Source organism: Macaca thibetana, chromosome 3, assembly GCF_024542745.1.
Source record: "Macaca thibetana thibetana isolate TM-01 chromosome 3, ASM2454274v1, whole genome shotgun sequence".
NCBI lineage: Eukaryota > Metazoa > Chordata > Mammalia > Primates > Cercopithecidae > Macaca > Macaca thibetana.
The window spans coordinates 14211450-14233519 of record NC_065580.1 but is presented as its reverse complement, the minus strand read 5'-3'; the positions used below and the strand labels follow the sequence as shown (position 1 = coordinate 14233519).

Sequence of the window (22070 nt, the reverse complement as noted above, 5' to 3'; positions counted from 1 at the left end):
TTGAGCAAAAACAATAAAACAATGGAAACATTTTTGTCTCTCAGGAAACGTATTTTTATAATGTTATACTATAAAGCTTGGCACTTAAAAAATGACTTCTCTTATAAACATCAAGCGAAACTCTTCATACACCGTATCACGGAATTAGGAAGTAAAGCAGATTTATAAACTCACTTAAAATATTAAGCTCTTGAGACTTTAGCATAAATTCCTTTAATGTCCTGTGATACCATGATTACTAAAACAAAACAAAAATGTGTAAGGGTATAAAATTTCATAAGAAGGATTCCATACACACATAATGTGATTATGAAAAATGATGGTTCAATGCTAGCTATCTGAGATTCATTCACTTTACTTACTCTAAAAGAAAAGGTTGTGAATATTTCCATTCAGACTTCTTTTTACTACTTTCAAATGTTTGTTTTATATTTGTTATGACATAACATTTAATATAAAAGAGATTTAGAATGCTTGGAATATTCCTTTACAAATGGTAAGTTTTGAAACTAGTGATCTGTGAAATAGAAAAACAGTCTGAAATTTAAAGCTATTGCTAGGAGGAATGTTCACTGAGACCCCTAAGAGAACGTGCAAATGATGACTCAGTGTCCTGTAAGTTAGTAGTATTTCCGTGAAACACACTTAGGCTTCCCAGTTTCTAGAAAAGCGTCTTATCCCCTTTAAAAAAAAAGGAGGAAAGTATATATGCAAGAAGCAGCTACTAAGAGCTGAAGCTCTAAAGCAGAGAGGTCTGGCTTCAGTCATTCTCTAGCTCTGTTATCTCTGTACTCAATGTTTCTCATTTAACAAATAAGAATAATTGTAATAATTATCCCACGCCTGGCTGAATTTTTTTTTTTTTTTTTTTTTTTTTTTTTTGTATTTTTAGTAGAGACGGGGTTTCCCCGTGTAAAGCAGGATGGTCTCAATCTGACCTTGTGATCTGCCCGCATCGGCCTCCCAAAGTGCTGGGATTACAGACTTGAGCCACTCAGGAGGCTGAGGCAGGAGAATGGCGTGAACCCAGGAGGCGGAGCTTGCAGCGGAGATCACGACACTGCCCTCCAGTCTGGGCGACAGAGCGAGACTCCGTCTCAAAAATAAATAAATAATAATTATCCCGTAAGACTGTTGAGGTGATTACATTCAAATTTGCATGTAGAGTGCTTTAGCAGAGTGACAAGCACTCATACATAGTGACTACTATGGTTATTATTAATAAACATGCCAGTGATTAATCATAACCTATATACATTTTCCATCACCCACAAAAATATCTATATGTAAATATAGGTACATACGCATGTATGTTCCAAGAAACAATAATTATCCTCACTCCTGATACACTGTCTTTTAGTCTTCAATTTCCGTTTTTTGTAAATACTGGGCTTACCCCATTAAACTGTTTTCAGGACTCATTAGTAGGTAACAATTCATAGCTCCAAAATAGAGTCAGGAAATCACATTCTCACTTCTGAAGAAGGGATAGGTAAAATTTGTATTAATAATTATAACTAGTTGATATCATCTTAGATATATTTCTGAATTGTGATCTTTCAATCCTTTATGCATTTGTTATTACTCTTCATTTCAGTTTCATGAAGAAATCAGGCATGGCCACTAAGTGCCATGAAATGAAAATTGTTACTAATAATTATTATAATAGCTATGCACTGGTAATATTTATAGAAAAGAAATAAAAATGTGAAAAGCCTTAAATAATAACCATTTTTATAACAATTAGCCAGAAAACTATTTACTATCACTTTTGGAAGAAGAGGTCAGAACAAATGATAAAGCATCTGCATGTATATGAGAGCATATGTGAACAGTTAGTGACAGGAAAAAGTGACAGAGAAGGAGACAAAATATATAAGCATAAAAAAAATGAATGAGAAGGAGAGAAGGAAGGAAAGAAGAAAGGAGAAGAAAAGAGAAACCACACTAAGAAAAAGATGGGTACAAATGAGAGAAAATTTGAAAATGAAGAGTATGGTAACAGACATTTTTAGGTAAGGAGAAAAACTCTCATTAGATAATGTCCTTTTTAGTAAAGCAGGGACAATGTCTTTTGTCAGGCAGTTTACAAGCTTTAAAGCAAGACACTTATTTGGAAACTAAAAGCAATAACAAAACACTTTATTCTCTCCAATAGATTCCTCAAAGTTCACCCTATTTATAGCTGTTATAGAAAATATACAATATATACAATTGAGGTGCATATGATGATACAGAAGAGAATTCAGTTGTCATTAAATATCAAATCTATATGCCCTCAGTTGGCAGCATAGCATGACTTCCACTAGCCGACTTGGTAAGCCTGTTCATGAATGAGAGATGGTAAGGAAGGTAAAGGGATAATTCAGGCTATTCAGATGCTAGAAAAGATAGAGAAGAGAGACAGTAGGGAATTACCATAGGATAAATAGTATCACTAAAATCAGGGTCAGAATAAAAGCAGATAGCAACCAACATATAGGAAAATCGGTACAGACCAAATATCTGAATGCACTAATAAAAATTAGGAGCAGAATCATTAAGTATGAAAGAACAGGAGATAATGATCTATCAGTCAAGGAGAGAAACATATGATCCTGAGACACTGAAGGTGGAACAGTTTTCCAGGAAGATATCCAAATTCCAGATAGGAGGTACTGACTGGTAGCTAAAATGGACTAGGGGATAGGAAACTATGGACTATGGGCCAAAATCCACTCCTCTACCTATTTTTGCAAATAAAATGCTTTTAGAACAGAGCATCTGCTGTTTCCTGACTTTTTAATGATTGCCATTTTAACTGGTGTGAGATGGTATCTCATTGTGGTTTTGATTTCATTTCTCTAATGACCAGTGATGATGAGCATTTTTTCATGTTTGTTGGCTGCATAAATGTCTTCTTTTGAGAAGTGTCTGTTCACATCCGTCACCTACATTTTGGTTGGGTTGTTTTTTTCTTTTTAAGTTCCTTGTAGGTTCTGGATATTAGCCCTTTGTCAGATGGATAGATTGCAAAAATTTTCTCCCATTCTGTAGGTTGCCTCTTCACTCTGATCAGAGTCTCCTTTGCTGTGCAATAACTCTTTGGTTTAATTAGATCCCATTTGTCAATTCTGGCTTTTGTTGCCACTGCTTTTGCTGTTTTAGTCATGAAATCTTTGCCCATGCCTATGTCCTGAATGGTATTGCCTAGGTTTTCTTTTAGGGTTTCTATGGTTTTAGGTCTAACATTTAAGTCTTTAATCCATCTTAATTTTTGTATAACGTGTAAGGAAGGGGTCCAGTTTCAGTTTTCTACCATATGGTTAGCCAGTTTTCCCAACACCATTTATTAAACAGGGGATCCTTTCCCCATTGCTTGTTTTTGTCAGGTTTGTCAAAGATCAGATGGTTGTACACATGTGGCATTATTTCTGAAGCCTCTGTTCTGTTCTCTTGGTCTATATATCTGTTTTGGTACCACTATCATGCTGTTTTGGTTACCGTAGCCTTGTAGTATAGTTTGAAATCAGGTAGTGTGATGCCTCCAGCTTTGTTACTTGTGCTTAGGATTATCTTGGCTATACAGGCTCTTTTGTAGTTCCATATAAAATTTAAAGTAGTTTTTTTCTAATTCTGTGAAGAAAGTCAATGGTGACTTGATGGGGATAGCACTGAATCTATAAATTACTTTGGGCAGTATGGCCATTTTCACAATATTGATTCTATCTATCCATGAGCATGGAATGTTTTTCCAATTGTTTCTCTTTGATTTCCTTGAGCAGTGGTTTATAGTTCTCCTTGAAGAGGTCCTTCAAATTCCTTCTAAGTTGTATTCCTAGGTATTTTATTCTCTATGTAGCAATTGTGAATGGGAGTTCACTCATGATTTGGCTATTATCGGTGCAGAGGGATGCTTGTGATTTCTGCACATTGATTTTGTATCCTGAGACTTTGCTGCAGTTACTTATCAACTTAAGGAGATTTTGGGCTGAGACAATGAGGTTTTCTAAATATACAATTATTTCATTTGCAAACAGAGACAATTTGACTCCCTCTCTTCCTATTTGAATAAGCTTTATTTCTTTCTCTTGCCTGATTGCCCTGGCCAGAACTTCCAATGCTATGTTGAACAGGAGTGGTGAGAGAGGGCATCCTTGTCTTGTGCCAGTTTTCAAAGGGAATGCTTCCAGCTTTTGCCCATTCAGTATGATATTGGCTGTAGGTTTGTCATAAATAGCTACTATTTTGAGATACATTCCATCAATACCCAGTTTGTTGAGAGTTTTTAGCATGAAGGGGTGTTGAATTTTATCGAAGGCCTTTTCTGCATCTATTGAGATAATCATATGGCTTTTGTCATTGGTTCTGTTTATGTGATGGATTATGTTTATTGATTTGTGTCTGTTAAACCAGTCTTGCATCCCAGGGATGAAGCCGACTTGATTGTGGTAGATAAGTTTTTTGATGGGCTGCTGGATTCGGTCTGCCAGTATTTTATTGAGGATTTTTGCACTGATGTTCATCAGGAGTACTGGCGTGAAATTTTCTTTTTTTGTTGTATCTCTGCCAAGTTTTGGTATCAGGATGATGCTGCCCTCATAAAATGATTTAGGGAGGAGTCTCTCTTTTTCTACTGTTTGGAATAGTTTCAAAATGAATGGTATCAGCTCCTCTTTGTACCTCTGGTAGAATTTGGGTGTGAATCCGTCTGGTCCTAGACTTTTCTTGGTTGGTAGACTATTAATTACTGCCTCAATTTCAGAACTTGTTATTGGTCTACTCGGGGATTCAACTTCTTCCTGGTTTAGTCTTGGGAGGGTGTATGTGTCCAGGAATTTATCCATTTCTTTTAGATTTTCTAGTTTATTTGCATAGACGTGTTTATAGTATCCTGTGATGGTAGTTTCTATTTCTGTGGGATCAGTGGTGATATCCCCTTTATCATTTTTTTATTGTATCTACGTGATTCTTCTTTCTTTTCTTCTTTATTACTCTGGCTAGCGATCTATTTCATTAATCTTTTCAAAAAACCAGCTCCTGGATTCATTGATTTTTTGAAGGTTTTTTTGTGTTGCTATCTCCTTCAGTTCTGCTCTGATCTTAGTTGATTTCTTTTCTTCTGCACTAGCTTTTGAATTTGTTTGCTCTTGCTTCTCTAGTTCTTTTAATTGTGATGTTAGGGTGTCAATTTTAGATGTTTCCTGCTTTCTCCTGTGGGCATTTAGTGCTATAAATTTTGCTCTAAACACTGCTTTAGCTGTGTCCCAGAGATTCTGGTATGTTGTGTCTTTGTTCTCATTGGTTTCAAATAACTTATTTATTTCTGCCTTAATTTCATTATTTACCCAGTAGTCATTCAGGAGTAGGTTATTCAGTTTCCATGTAATTGTGTGGTTTTGAGTAAGTTTCTTGATCCTGGGTTCTAATTTGATTGAACTGTGGTCTGAGAGACTGTTTGTTATGATTTCCATTCTTCTGCATTTGCTGAGGAGTGTTTTACTTCCAATTATATGGTCAATTTTTAAGTATGATGTGGTGCTGAGAAGAATGTATATTCTGTTGATTTGAGATGGAGGGTTCTGTAAATGTCTATTAGGTCTGCTTGGTCCAGAATTGAGTTCAAGTCCTGAATATGCTTGTTAATTTTCTGTCTCGTTGATCTAATATTGAGAGTGGGGTGTTAAAGTCTCCCACTATTATTGTGTGGGACTCTAAGTCTCTTTGTAGGTCTCTAAGAACAGGCTTTATAAATCTGGGTGCTCCTGTATTGGGTGCATATATATTTAGGATAGTTAGCTCTTCTTGTTATATTGATCCATTTACCATTATGTAATGCCCTCCTTTGTCTATTTTGATCTTTGTTGGTTTAAAGTCTGTTGTATCAGAGACTAGGATTGCAACCCCTGTTTTTTTGTTTGTTTGTTTTGCTTTCCATTTGCTTGGTAAATATTCTCTATCCCTCTATTTTCAGCCTATATGTGTCTCTGCAAGTGCAATGGGTCTCCTGAATACAGAACACTGATGGGTCTTGACTCTTTATCCAATTTGCCAGTCTGTGCCTTTTACTTGGGGCATTTAGCCTATTTACACTTAAGGTTAATATGGTTATGTGTGAATCTGATCCTGTCATTATGATGCTAGCTGGTTATTTTGCCCATTACTTGATGCAGTTTCTTCATAGTGTCAATAGTCTTTATATTTTGGTATGTTTTTGCAGTGGCTGGTATCGGCTTTTCCTTTCCATATTTAGTGCTTCCTTCAGGAGCTCTTGTACAGCAGGCCTGGTGGGATTTCGTACAGCTGATTTTGCACTATAACAGCAGAGTTGAAGAGTCGTGACAGAGACCACACAGCCTGCAGGGCCGAAAATATCTACTATCTGGCTCTTCACAGAAAAAGCCTCCCTCCTTGTCTATGAGCTGAGGGCATAATCACATAAGCCTTAACACTAACATTCAAGTCACCAAACATACATATGCCTGGCACACACTACACAAATATTTACACTGTTTGAATTATCTGCTTGAGTTTAATTCCCAGCTTTTCCATTTACTAGAAGTGTGAATGAAAATTGGCCATTCAATCTTACAGCGCCTCAGTCTACTCATCTGTAGAATTAGTATGATAACAGTATTGATTTCACAAGGGTGACAAAGGATTAAGTGAGTTAATCATGCAAAGCTCTTCGAGCACTACTTGGCACATGATAAGTACTATCTGTGTGTTGGCTACTGTTAAATGTAGTAGGTTCATAACAGTCATTAGTCAAATGCTGAATGAATTAACTAATGAATTAATATATTTGAGAGAGAAATTCTAAGACAGTAATTTACCGAAAAACATGGTGGTAGTTAATGGTAAGAAGCTTGTGGATGAGGTACAAGAGATAGCATTTAATTGTGGTAGAGGAATATGACCAGAAGTGGCACTAAACACAAAGATTAAGTCATTCCATCTCATCTGAGTGAATCCTGGGAAAGAAGGTAGCACAGAGATTTTTTTAAATCTCACAATATTTGTAGGACAATACGTAGAATGATTAAATATTGATTTCAATAGAAATGGGCCATCACTTGGGGGATGGGAATAGAATTTACCTCTGGCCTCATATAAAGAAATAAGTATTTTCTTCTGTACCACCAATATATTAAAATGTCTTATACATTTAAATAATCTTTCTGCAGTCTCCCAAATATTTCTGTGTGACTCAGATACATCTTTTCTGCCAGCCTTTTTTACAGAAACTACAGCTTGTACATAACTGTTTTGTTCAATGGACCTGAACCAAGTATGCAAATTGCTCATCAGATCTTTGGCTCAATGTTCACTTAAATGTGCTCAAAGCATAAGTTCTATGAAACACTAAACACAGAAATGGACACAAATAATGTCAATTTGGTACTTTAATACAACTATAATAGCTGAACTATTACAGAATTCCAATTCTAATGACTAAAGCTACTCAATCCTAGAACAGATGCCTCCCAGATCATCCTAACTGAAATTCAGATATCCTTTTAAAGTCCAGGATTTTCCAGGTGAAGTGACCTCCTGCATCTCTGCCTGGATGCATTTAAATGATAAAAATGTACATGGCAGTCTGCCTGTTCATGTACTGGTAACGAGCAAATCCCTAAAAGCTACATTCGTGAGAACTAGTTAGATAACAAAGAAGCCTTACCTAAAGGTATGACTATTTTACTTCCATAGAGATTCTGCCACTAGATATGCCAAAAAGTGCACACTGTTCAGCTCTTTTGAACATGTTCAAAAATAGAATATTTCTTCCCCCCACAGTTCCTCTTCTACCAGCATAAACAAGTGTTTCAGCCCATGGTTTCTCCCATTCAATTTGTCCAAACATCACCTGTAAACTCTAAACATAGAAAGAACGTAGACCAGGCTTTCAAATGTCTGTCTCCCAGTGAATTGGAGGAGAGCATGTTTCTCTTTTTATTATACTTTAAGTTCTAGGGTACATGTGCACAGCGTGGAGGTTTGTTACATATGTATACATGTGCCATGTTGGTGTGCTGCACCCATTAACTCGTCATTTACTTTAGGAGCTTCTCCTAATGCTATCCCTCCCCACTCCTCTCACCCCACAACAGGCCCCGGTGTGTGATGCTCCCCTTCCTGTGTCCAAGTGTTCTCATTGTTTAATTCCCACTTATGAGTGAGAACATGCAGTGTTTGGTTTTCTGTCCTTGCAATAGTTTGCTCAGAATGATGGTTTCTAGCTTCATCCATGTCCCTACAAAGGACATGAACTCATCCTTTTTTATGGCTGCATAGTATTCCATGGTGTATATGTGCCGCATTTTCTTCATCCAGTCTGTCATTGATGAACATTTTGGTTGGTTCCAAGTCTTCGCTATTGTGAATAGTGCCACAATAAACACACATGTGCATGTGTCTTTATAGCAGCATGATTTATAATCCTTTGGGTATATAACCAGTAATGGGATCACTGGGTCAAATGGTATTTCTAGTTGTAGATCCTTGAGGAATCCCCACACTGTCTTCCACAATGGCTGAACCAGTTTACAGTCCCACCAACAGTGTAAAAGTGTTCCTATTTCTCCACATCCTCTCCAGTACCTGTTGTTTCCTGACTTTTTAATGATTGCCATTCTAACTGGTGTGAGACGGTGTCTCACTGTGGTTTTGATTTGCATTTCTCTGATGGCCAGTGATGATGAGCATTTTTTCATATCTCTGTTGACTGCATAAATGTCTTCTTTTGAGAAGTGTCTGTTCATATGCTTTGCCCACTTTTTGATGGGGTTGATTTTTTTCTTCCAAATTTGTTTAAGTTCTTTGTAAATTCTGGATGTTTACCCTTTGTCAGATGGGTAGATTGTAAAAATTTTCTCCCATTCTGTAGGTTGCCTGTTCACTCTGATGGTCGTTTCTTTTGCTATGCAGAAGCTCTTTAGTTTAATTAGATCCCATTTGTCAATTTTGGCTTTTGCTCCTGTTTTAGTCATGAAGTACTTGCCCATGCCTATGTCCTGAGTGGTATTGCCCAGGTTTTCTTCTAGGGCTTTTATGGTTTTAGGTGTAACATTTAAGTCTTTAACCCATCTTGAATTAATTTTTGTATAAGGTGTAAGGAAGGGATCCAGTTTCAGCTTTGTACATATGGGTAGCCAGTTTTCCCAGCACTATTTATTAAATAGGGAATCCTTTCCCCATTTCTTGTTTTTGTCAGGTTTGTCAAAGATCAGATGGTTGTAGATGTGTGGTATTATTTCTGAGGGCTCTGTTCTGTTCCATTGGTCTGTATCTCTGTTTTGGTACCAGTACCATGCTGTTTTGGTTACTGTAGCCTTTTAGTATAGTTTGAAGTCAGGTAGCCTGATGGGAAGAGAGCATGTTACATCCCCTCGTGATCTTTTCTGCGCCATGGACGTTTCTTTCCATAGACCCCAAAGCAGCTATCACTGTAAAACTGAAAACTCAAAAGCCTCAGCTGCCCCGAAGAACTAGGACTACTAAAAAAGTTCAAGTTATTTTTTAATCTATAATCATACACAAATGCTCAGTGTAAATGTTCTTTAATTCACCTATATTCAAATTAAAAGTATTATCTTAAAAATAAGATTCTAGAAAGAATCAATCTTGGAACAAATTATTACAAAAGAGAAGCAACATTGAATGACAATTTAAATATACATAGGAGGAACAATAATATCTACCTAACATATAACATTAGGTAGAGCTTATAGTAGAGCAGGGCAAAAATATCTGTTTCCATATATTACTATACACTATGCAATGTGGGAAAAAAACGAAGGTGAACCCCACCACGTTTCTCTGACTGCTTTCCCAAGTCTATGTTTTCAGGTGTCTTTAAAACTAACTGATTAAATGTATATTACAAGTGAGAGGAAAAAAAAAAAAAACACCACCAAGGAGAAAAGACCTTAATTTCTCCATAACAAATATTTTACCGGGAAAAAGTATTTGTTAAAAATGAAGATGTCTATGTTTCAGGAAAGGGAATTTCAGACCCAAGCATTTTGATTGGGAGAATGATACCACACCATCTAAAGAACTGGACACCAACAACTATAAGAAAAGAAATGCACAATGTTGACTTCATCTCTAGTAAATTGTCTGTTTTGAAGTTCTACTTATACTTTCTAGTTTTATGTAATAGCCCACCACCTGGTTAGTATAGAAACAGAATTCTTTGGCCGGGCACAGTGGCTCAAGCCTGTAATCCCAGCACTTTGGGAGGCCGAGATGGGTGGATCACGAGGTCAGGAGATCGAGACCATCCTGGCTAACACGGTGAAACCCCGTCTCCACTAAAAAATACAAAAAACTAGCCAGGCGAGGTGGCGGGCGCCTGTAGTCCCAGCTACTCGGGAGGCTGAGGCAGGAGAATGGTGTGAACTCGGGAGGCGGAGCTTGCAGTGAGCTGAGATCCGGCCACTGCACTCCAGCCTGGGCGACAGAGCGATACTCTGTCTCAAAAAAAAAAAAAAAAAAAGAAATAGAACTCTTTGGTGTTTTTTTTTTATTTTAATTTATTTCACTGAGGGTACAGCATCACAAAAGATACTACTTAGCCTCTCTAGCAAGGATAATTATTAGCAATGTGCTTAAACTCCTCAAATTATCCACACACCAGGCCCACTTCACTGAAGCAGACAAAAGATAAAATGGTGTGTGTCTGTCTGTGTTTGTGTATCTGTGTGTGTATGTACACGCAAGTGAATTAAACATGGAGCAAACACTGAAAAAACATACATAAAATGTTCAATGTTAAAAAAGAAAACTTCAGTAGCCATATAAACTTGGCAGTGATTTTCTGGATACATTAAAAATTGACATACCAGTTGGACAGAGATCTAAATGGCATAAAGAATAAAGTAAAATAGGCAGTTGAAATGTTTATACTAACTGCCATGAAGCACACATGGTCACATGGTCTTACAATCACCAATTCAGGGGCATTTTTCTAGTTAGTAGTAGTATTTCACTTATTACCCTGTCAGAAATTACATTTAAAAATCATTTCATGAGAAATAATGAAAAAGAAAAATTAAAAGCATAAAACAAAGATAATGACAGAAATAACAGTTAATAGGTCTGGGCACGGTGGCTCACACCGGTAATCCCAGCACTTTGCGAGGCCAAGGTGGGCAGATCACTTGAAGTCAGGAGTTTGAGACCAGCCTGGCCTACACAGTGAAACCCTGTCTCTACTAAAAATACAAAAATTAGCTGGGCGTGGTGGCAGGTGCCTGTAATCCCAGCTACTGAGGTGGGAGAACCACTTGAACCCAAGAGGTGGAGGTTGCAGTGAGCCGAGACTGTGCCATTGCACTCCAGCCTGGGCAACAAGAGCAAAACTCCATCTCAAAAAAAAAAATTATATATATAGTTAATGGGGACTGACATTTTTTATACCAAACCGTGAGGTTTTAACTTTTAAAAATGCACACATGGTTCTATAATTAAAGATGAAAATCTAAGGAAAAACTAAAGATTTATATTTATCTGATATTAAGGTTAACGGCTGGGCACAGTGGCTCATTCCTATCATGTCAGCACTCTGGGAAGCTAAGGCAGGAGGATCACTTGAGACCAGGAGTTCAAGACCAGTCTGGACAACAGAGGAGACCCCACCTCTACAAAAAAAAAAAAAAAAATTAGCTGGGTATGTGATACATGCCTGTAGTCCTAGCTACTCAGGAGGCTGAGGTGGGAGGACTGCTTGAGCTGATGAGGTCAAGACTGCAGTGAGCTGTGATCATGCCACTATACTCCAGCCTAGGTCACAGAGTGAGACCCTGTCTCAAAAATAAATAAATAAATAAATAAATAAAGTTAATCTACAGTTCTCATAAACAAGTTATTTAACAAAAAGGACCCAATATATGACTAATCTCTTTAGACAATAATGTCAGAAGACAAGGGTACTGCTAACTTATATATCCTTCTATAATTAAAAGATGCACCCTACCATAATATCTTAATAGACAAAGAAGATATATTCAAATGATATATTTACTGGCATCTTAACTGTCAAAGGCATGAAACCAAAAAGCCAAAAAAAAAAAAAAAATACATTTTTGCACATGCACTATAACGAAAGGAGAGATTAATGAAATATCAATTCTGATTGGGTGTACCAGGAAGTATCAAATAAGTACAGAGGAGTCATAGAGCAGAGAAAAAAAAATGTGAGTGACAAAGCTCAAGTTCAGCAGAATTACAAAACGGACCCAACTGAGACTGAAGACCAAAGAGGAATCTGGGGAAACAGAGGAGGCAGAAGCATGTGCCTGCAGCCTGCTAACTGGTCCACATCAGCGTAAGAGGATTTCCAGGACCTGTCTTTGGCTGCATCAAAGACAGGCAGTGACATTCCCCAATTGTCAGGGTGACCCACAATAGCTACCAGGCCAGTCTCATAAGAACTAAGAAAACACCATCAGCTAAGTACTTTGTATCCATTTTCAAGAAGTTCATTCTCAAGGAAAGACAAGGTGACATTTGAGAAAATCTATCTCTACCTGGGGAAGCTAAGGAAGCTTTCAGAAGAGGTGGCATTTGAGTTGGACCTTAAAGGATGGGTGAAAGTCTGCAATATAAATAAGTAAAAGTCTATTTTACGCAGAAAAAAAGTAAATGGCAGCTCTATTTAGATGAATCATTAAATACACAGGAAGAGGTAGTCATGGAGATGAGGCCAAAGGAAAAAACTATATTGGATATGCATTCTTGTGGGGACTGGCCCTTCCAGGGTCAGCTTAAAGAAATCACCTTAAGGTGATTTCAAAATTTCAAAGTTATCATCAAAAAACATGTTTCCCTTAAAATTCCTCTAACAGGAATAATGCATACAGTAGATAAAACAGGATTAAAATAGCAACTGATACAAGCATATTAAAGTGTAACTATTCAACCAATCTACACGTAAAAGTGACAGGTATCTGATTTCTCTATTTTAACGAGAAAAAAACACGTAAGACACCGAAAGTGAGATAAATAGGTTCCACTAAATAAAGAAATTAGAATGAAAAAGGAAAGACAAAGGAAAACTTTAATATAAAGTTTACAGGACATAAAACTTTATATAATATAAAGTTGGTTGTATTTAACTTAAAATAATCAAGTGAAAAGACGCTTACAGAAAGCCTAGGGTACATAATTTAAGAAGGAAAGAGTTTGTTACAAAAAAACTACAAGTGAAGTAAGGTGCTTTATAGCAGATTTCTACCTCATTTAAAACAAATCTAATGCCAATACTAATCACTAGCACAAAATTAGCATAATTACTGCGGCAAGTCTATTTAGTCTATTAAAAACTATTTAGGTAGAGTGTTTTTGTTTTAAAGAAAAGCATATGGAAATGAACGAAGTAGAGTCAATTAACCAACTATTACAATAATATCAATTCTTAAGAAGCAGGGGCATGGCTAGTTCATTCTAACCACTTGTGGCTTAGTCAGAGCCTCAGACATGCAGTCACAGGAACAGGCTGCACCTACATACTCCAACTCTCAATTCTAGCCACTATCATGTCCCTAGCAACCAGCCCAATGCCTGACACAGAAGGGTCTCAACTAATGTCAGTCGATAACAAATGGAACATAACTAATGCTATAAAACCAAAGACCTTGCTTATACTTTAATTCACTAATGTTACTTGTGCCTCTCTTAAATCTGTAAGACCTGTCTGATATGTCAAATATTTTATGACTTCAGTTTCAATTTCAATGAAAATAAGTATGCTGCCCATACCCTGGTGTGATCTTAAGGATGACAGTAAAAGAATCTGATCATCTAATCGTAATCTAATTAACATGATCACCACTGTTCTGTAAATCATGTGGAAAAAGTGGGGAAAGGCTGTGAATACATGCTAACAATGAGGATATGTGCTGAACTCCTAGAAACCTCATACACAGTCACTCAATATAACCTTATTCCAGTATGTCTGTTTTTCATGATGTTTTGTAGCACAGAGATCTCCACTACTAATTTGAGAACACTGTTAGCATTGTGACCCCAATCGAGAATAACTAACCTACAAGACATATGCAGAGCCCTTGTAACATACATATCTCTGCTTTTGCACTTACCACATATTTCGGGAAGAGAAAGACACTTCCTGAAATAAGAAAGCCTGACTCAAAAAATTTTTTAAAAACATGTTAGTAGCTGGGCACGGGGGCTCAAGTCAGTAATCCCAGCACTTTGGGAGGCTGAGGCGGGCGGCTCACGAGGTCAGAAGTTCAAGACCAGCCTGACCAACATGGTGAAACCCCATCTCTACTAAAAAATACAAAAATTAGCCGGGCATGGTGGCGTGCACCTGTAATCTCAGTTACTCAGGAGGCTGAGGCCGGAGAATCGCTTGAACCCGGCAGGCAGTGGTTGCAGTGAGCCAAGATTGTGCCACTGCACTCCAGCCTTGGCGACAGAGCAAGACTCCACCTCAAAAAAAATAAAGTTAGTAAATGTAAGACCAATAGCAAGTCACAAATAGCAATAACCTCTGGTATTAACAGAAAAGTTAGATATTAACTCTACTTCTATCTACCCATCTTTCTATTTACCTATCTACCTACCTAAGTGCTTATTTTATCATCAAACCAAAAGTAGAAAATGCTGAAACAGGTAGAGAGATATGCTCCAAGACTTCTAACCAAGAAAATCACCAAACTTCATGATGTATAAAAGAGAAAACACATTAAAACCTCCATAATTTTAATCTCCCTTGAACTCCCTCCTTAGGCATTTAAGCTAAATCTCATAACTTCTATTGTTAGAGTAGGTAGTTAGGCAGACATGAGCACGGCAGGAGAAGGCCCCTCCCCAGGAATGTCAGGGGACCATGGGTGATGGTCGGGCAGTTGTTAAACTGTTTCTCTAAAATAATTGGTGGCAGCCAGCACCAGGGAGAGGCAATCCCCCAATAGATAGAAAACATCTGGAGCTGGTAATCAGCTGCTTCCTTACAAGGTCTCTGGAAGTTGGGCGAGTGGGCTCACATGCACACTAAGAGGCAAAATGGTGGAGTTTAACTGGTATATGACCTTCCTCTAGGAACACTTGACTGGTAAGGGAAAAGCAGCTCAAAAGAGCATGCACACAACTTTAGTAAACACAAGGAGCACGAGGCCCCTCCCAAGTGCTGGCAGGCCACTGGGCCACTGGGCTACTGTGCATGCAGACAGCCCACCCTAAAGGAAGAATCAGGGGAGAAGAAACACAAACCCCGAACTATGACAATGTATAAAACCTCAAATCAAGGTCCAAACAGGGCACTCGGATCTCTCAAGTCACTCACTTGGCCCTCTTCCAGGTGTACTTTGCTTCCTTTTGCTCCCGTTCTGAAACTTTTTAATAAACTCTCACTCTGGCTCTAAAACTTGCCTCAGTCTCTCCCTTTACCTTAAACCTACTTCTGCCCCTCAGCTGAATTCTTTTCCTGAGCAGGCAAGGATCGGGTTGCTGCAGACCCTTACGGATTCGCCGCTGGTAAAAATATCACCTAATCATTGCAGGAAAAAACTTTAAGATAAACTTTCAACATAGTCTTTCCCCTGAAATGAATCTCAGGAAACACCTACTTAACAGAAGTTCTTGAGATAAAGTGAAATTGCCAGTTTTATGCAGGAGTCTTATATACTATGCAACACTCTTCAGATTCCTCTGCATTTTGAAGTTTTCACCCATTTTAACAGCCCAGTCTTCATCCCTTGATTTCAGCTCTTCACAAATCTTTGTATCATAGAACAGAAGTTGCAGAAAATGTTGAGCACATGGGTTAAAAGGTAATGCGGACAGCACCCTCAAGCCACTTCATACTTGCTAATACCCCAACCCATAATACTGTCATCTCTCCCAAATTCTCAATGCTGCCCTATACATTTCCTAAGCCTTTCCAATGTTAAGATTAACAACTCAAGCACAATACTTCCCTATTTTGTTGCCTTTACTCGGAAGAAAAGAAACACAAAAGGGGTCACTACAAACATAAAAAAGCACAGCTTCTGTTAAGAGAATCACAAAAAACCTACTCTTTAGTATTTATCAATAGGCCTGCTTTTTACAATGGTTAAAGGCTCCAGAACATCAAGGATTATCCTAGCATATATGTGAAAGAACCTAACATCTCAATAACCTAAAAAAGACAAGTTATTTTGGAAATGAGAATTAACTAGCCATTTCAGTATAGCTGATACTTCAGACACCTTTAGTTTTTTTCATGTACAGACTGATCCTTATAGAAAAACTAATGAACTGAGGAACTTCGTTTGGCTCAAAAATCTACATCATTCACACTATGTGCAAAATTAAGACTCTCAAATCCCTCAAACATAACAGACTTCTTTAGATGTAGCTTTGAATATTCAATGTCTCCAATGGTTTGGATCAATGGTTGTCTATTTCTAATGTTTGCAATAAAACAGTCACTCACACTCTCCCCAAACACTATATAATCTGATACAACAAATTCAAATAGAAAGGATGTGCCTGACCAGTTTTAGTATTTTCCAGCAATATAAGCCATACTAAATTCATTCTTTCATTTATTGTCATTAATAGCAATTATGTGACAGATACTGCACTAGGTACTAGAGACACGGTGACAAAAGACATTACAGCCATTCAAATAACTACCTAATTACTGGGGTGTTAATTTGAGAGAAATGTTTGTACAACTATAATGTGAAATTTTAAGCTGACTAACTTAAACATAGTTCAATTTAGAACACCAAGAGTTTCCACTGTAATCATATTAGACAAAGTTCTTTACACAAAAATCACTTGTGATGATTTATTCCCTCTACTATCACAACTATCTCAACTACAGATGTGAGCTTATTCACATGTGAGGTTTGCATTCTGAGAAATATAAACATAATGTTGAGAATACTAGAGTTCTGTGATGATAAGAGGCAATCAGGAATAGCAAAAATATGCATCAATGCGTCAAGAATCAAGTGCTTCTGCCTATCTACCTTGGTCTAAAACTTCCACTGACAACTCAACAAAAATGCTCCTTTGGAGGAAAAAAAAAAATTCAAAACAGCAAATGATATTGAACATTATTTTCCAACCTAGAGGTAATCCTATAAAAGTTAAAGAATAAAGTAAACAAACAGTTAATAAAGCCTGTTTCTTACACAAAACCTTCCAACAGTATCCATTCTGTGACACTATCCCATTTTTAACTCTATTTTTCAGCAACCCAAGAGGTTCTTACATATTAGCATCATCTTCATTTTTGGTTTTGCAAATCTGATCACCCTGAAGATATCTTATTATTGGATGCTGCAACAAATGAGGCATGTGGATGCTTTTCTGCTATCACTGGTGCCAAAATTAATTTACACTTGAACAAATACTTGTTGAGGATTCAGGCTTAATATCCGCACTGTAGTTCTGAAATATGGTACGGTATTCCGTCCTTGGGGGTCCATGCTTTGGAAATCACTTTTAAACAGTTTAACAGAGAAGCAACAATAAATTATTCCAATCATTAATAATTGAATCACCATATTATGAATTCCACTTTTTAGTCAGGTTTCAGGGTACTTAATAGTCATGTTGGTCAGTCTCAAATTAAGAAAGCAAGCAAAGAAATAGAAATGCTAATTAAGATTACCTTTGTTCCAAAGATGACGAAAATAGTTGTCCAAAGGCTGATTAAGAATTACAAGGCAGTACTTCAAATTGCCTAGAGAAAAAAAGAAAGCAAAATAAAATACATAAGTGAACTGAGTCTTTTGTTCCCCTTATATGAGCCTAAAATCATACCCTACTAGTCCAGATTTTCAGTATACACAGAGCCAAAGTTCAATCACAGCGAATTTCCCATACCTTAATCTTAAAAGGCATCAAACATTAACAGGTCCTACTTAGTATATCTGTCACTTTACCATATTGTTGAGCAATGTATCATAGAAACAACTGGGTAAACTTTTTGTAGGGGGCGAGGAGTACAAATGTTCTTGATATGAATTCTCATCCTTCCAATATATCCACTACTTTGACACAACTACCTCCTACCTAGCTGGTTTTATATCACCCCGACCTTATTCACCAAACGGTATGGGGTCTAGTGGGTGTGTATTTTCACATTCATCCATATTCTTTTTCTCTCTTTCTTTCCTTCCACCCTTACCCGATTTTGGACTTTCCAAAGCAAAATCCTGTGTGCTTTCACAAATCTTACTAGGTCTTCTCACGGTTCTCTTATTCCAGGTTTTTAATGACACGCCAAAGACAAAGATGAAGAAAAGTTACTTTTGAGACAATCATTCCACATCTTTTATAATGTACTTAAAATAGTGCAAAGCAAAGTACAATCAGGTATTGAAAATCTGTCATTCGGTTCAGTCCAAGCACCCTCCATTTCATTTGTGAAAAATAAAATGTTTAAGAAAAATCATTTTTTAAGCAATCTCACTGTTAGAAATGGAACACAATAAATAAATAAAAAGGGTATGCCATCATCCATAGCAAATATTATTAAGTGCCAATTGTATACCAGGCACTGGGAGTACAAACAGGGATAAGATTACAAGCTGTGAGATGAGACACTTACAATAAAGATGATTTATTCAAAATACAATATAAGAGAAGCACAGGAGGAGTGCCAGATAAATCGACACATGAGTATAGCGGGAGTTCAAAGGCTAGGAAGCCAATCAAGTCTGGTGTCATCCCAGAAAGTTTTGTGAAATGTAGATTTTTGAACTTGATCTTACAAAGAGAAAGAAGGTGCAAAGAATAAAGGAAGGGGCTTTCTAGACAAGAAAAACAGTTCACAAGAAGCTGCTCTCTTTATTCATTAGGGTTACTCCAGTGACCAGTTTCAGAAGCAATGCCCTAATGAGTTGATCGTAGGACATTAATACTAACATCAGTAATTTTAAACATAATGTTGAAGATAACACAGGAATTTAAGTTGAGGCATCTCAACATCTACAAAAAGAGTGATGCAGTAATGAGTAGTAAACACAATTTATGTAATTTGGGAATCCATATAGAGATCATAGCTGAAGGTAAAAGAGGAGGCAAGCCACTGAGGTACTGCACAAAGCATGGGAGGGCAAAGAGAGAAAAGAATAAAGATGAAAGCAAAGACACTGTGTTTTCCTACCATAACACAGCCGAAGGAGGTCAACAGAGAAAATACAGAAGGAAAACCCATAAAGGCAGAAGGATAAGAAGGTATTTCCAAGAACATGCAGCTGATAACACAGCATGCTACAGAAATGTCAAGGAGATTGAACAAGAGGCCAAGGGGAGGGGGATCTAAAAGAAAATCTGAAAATTCATAGAGGGAGACTCAAGATAGTGAAGTGACCAAGGGATTAGTGAACAGTCAGGAGTTGATTAAGAAGGAAGAATAGTTACCTTTCCTTAAAATATAAAAAGTTAACTGTGAGAAATGGAAAAAAAAAATGGAACAAGGATAAAATATTTTAAATATAGAAAGAATCTTATATCCTAAATAAGGGAGGGAAGTAAGAGGAAGAAGGGAAATTATCCATTTGTTCTTTCAACAGGTTATTTTCAGAGCACGCCTTGTTCAGGCACTGCTCTGAACAGCAGTCAAGAGAAATGGCATGTCCCCCAACCCCACCACCACCACCTGTAAGGCATATCTCCTACTGAAAAAAAAAGGGACTGAGACTGAGGCACATGAAGGCACATCATGTGCCTCAAAACTGAGAATTTTTTTTTTTTTTTTTTTTTTTTTAAAGAGATAGGGTCTCACTCTGCCACCCAGGCCAGAGTGCAGGGGTACAATCATAGCTCACTGTAGCCTCAAACTCCTGGGCACAGGTGATCCTCCCGCCTCAGCCTCCTGAGTAACTGGGACTATAGGTGCACACCACCATGCCCAGCTAATACTTTTATTTTTTGTAAGCAGCAGTCTCCAACTCCCAGCATCAAGCGATCCTCCACCACCCAAAGTGCTGGGATTGCAGGCATGAGCCACTGCAACTGCCCCTATTTATTTATTATTTGAGATGGAGTCTCGCTCTGTCTCCCAGGCTGGAGTACAGTGGCACCATCTTCGCTCACTGCAACCTCCGCCTCCCAGGTTCAAGTGATTCTCCAGCCTCAGCCTCCCCAGTAGTTGGAATTACAAGTGCCCGCCACCACAACTGGCTAATTTTTGTATTTTTAGTAGAGACGGGGTTTCATCATGTTGGCCAGGCTGGTCTTGAACTCCTAACCTCAGGTGATCCACCCACCTCGGCCTCCCATAGTGCTGGAATTACAGGCGTGAGCCACTGTGCCCAGCCTGCACCTACCCTTACTTAAAACAAGGTAAAATAAAGTATGAGGGGAGAATTAGAGTGAAATATGGAACATTTTTAAAACAACTGCTGTAAAAAACAGATTACAGGATATGACAATCCACAATTTTAAAAATAGAAATCTAATTGATATTAACTAAAAGGTAAAATAACATCATATCTGTCTATAATTTTAATTTTAGCACTTTTCCCACTAATTATGAGAAGGAGACATAGGAGTGGGCATAAACAGATAGGATGGTGATGATGGCTGATTTTGAGAATTGGCAAAATCACTTGCCAAGAGGTCAGCGGAATTCAGGATGTTTATTTGGGCAGATTTAGAATGAACAATTATGGTGAAAACCAGTAATGGCCTCTTCTTTAGTAATAGAACCCTGAGGGGTTTTTTGGTTCATTTTACTGGGCCAGGTAAGAAAAAAATAACCTTGTGGCCAAATGTGGTCCATAAGGCTAAGTTCTTAGATGTATGTAGTTTCTATGTAATATCTGGAAAGTCTCCTTAAAATAAAGGGGGATTTGTCTTCTACTTCTTTCCTTTCTCCTTCCTGCCATCTGCAAGTAAGAATTGATAGACTCATTGAATGAAATTCTAGCAGCCACCTTGGATCATAAGAACAAGGGCATCAGTAAAGGAGCCTAGGTTGCTGATGACTTCGTGAATCTTCCTCCATTCCAGCACTTCACTACCTGCCTCAAATCTGATTTTACACGAGTGAAGAATCAACTTTTAAGCCGTTTCCTAATCTTGGCCTTAATTCTTGAGAGCACTCCTAGAAGCAAAAGGTCCTACCAGGAGTTCAGGAGCCAGGACTGGAAACAGAGCCCCTGCCACTACTTTATGAGAATTTATTAGAAGGTTGTAAGACTGCAAATCAGTTTCTTTCTCTCCTTTCTTTTCCTTCCCAGTGGTTCTTAGATAACCCAGAGGAATTTATAAGACATGAAAATTTCTAGACCCTATCCTACACCTTTCAAATTATATCCCTTGGCATGAGGCATGGCAATCTACATTTTACAAGCAAGTTATTCTACCACAGGTGGTCCACGGACTAAGCTTTAAGAAATCCTGCTTTGTTATCACCATACCAGTGAAGTTTAATCGGGCAAGGTAATGCATTTATTATTTCAAGTAATAAGTGTCAAGCCCTGACTTAGGTACTGGGGATGCAAAAACAAAACAAAAAAAAATACTTCTATTCTGTACAAGTTGCTATTATTTTGGGTTTCTATATTCGAGTGAAAAAATATCTAATTGTAATAAATGCAGTGATCACAGTCCAGATTGTGTTAAGGTAAAGATGAACTAGAAAAGGATTTGAGATGACTCTAAAGAAGAGCAGACAAGCATCAAAATGCAGGACATTAGCTCATTCATTCATTCCACCTGGACAGAGCATCAGTTTAAGAGATTCAGAGCCTGGTTCATGGTAAATACTCAGTAAGATGTCAATAGCAAGGAGCTAATAATTTGGATAACCCAACGGCCCTTTTCTCTGTAGCAAAGTCTACACTGCCAAAAGAGGCATTCAACAACATTGAATGTAAGTTTACATGAATGACTGAAACTGCTGTTACTGATTATTTGATATATGAACTAGGTATTTTTGTGCCTCACAGAGCCATCTGGTAAGAGAGGAAAGCACTATTATCCATATTACTGCTCCTCTAGACCTACTTTCATTAAGGTGATATCCATGAAGGCATTTCATTTTTGGAAAGAATGAAGCAGTATAAAATGTATAGTACAGTTAGGCTTTACTAATGATGTTATTA

At 37.6% G+C, this 22070-nt stretch overlaps 1 protein-coding gene across 1 annotated transcript in view; it reads right to left on the bottom strand.

Moving 5' to 3' along the window:
- TPK1 (thiamin pyrophosphokinase 1) overlaps positions 1–22070 on the bottom strand; it is a 389586-nt gene that overhangs the window by 297165 nt on the left and 70351 nt on the right. Inside the window, exon 3 of the mRNA XM_050784905.1 lies at positions 17624–17695. Within this exon, the coding sequence (XP_050640862.1) occupies positions 17624–17695 (72 nt within the window). The remainder of the gene's footprint in view (positions 1–17623; positions 17696–22070) is intronic.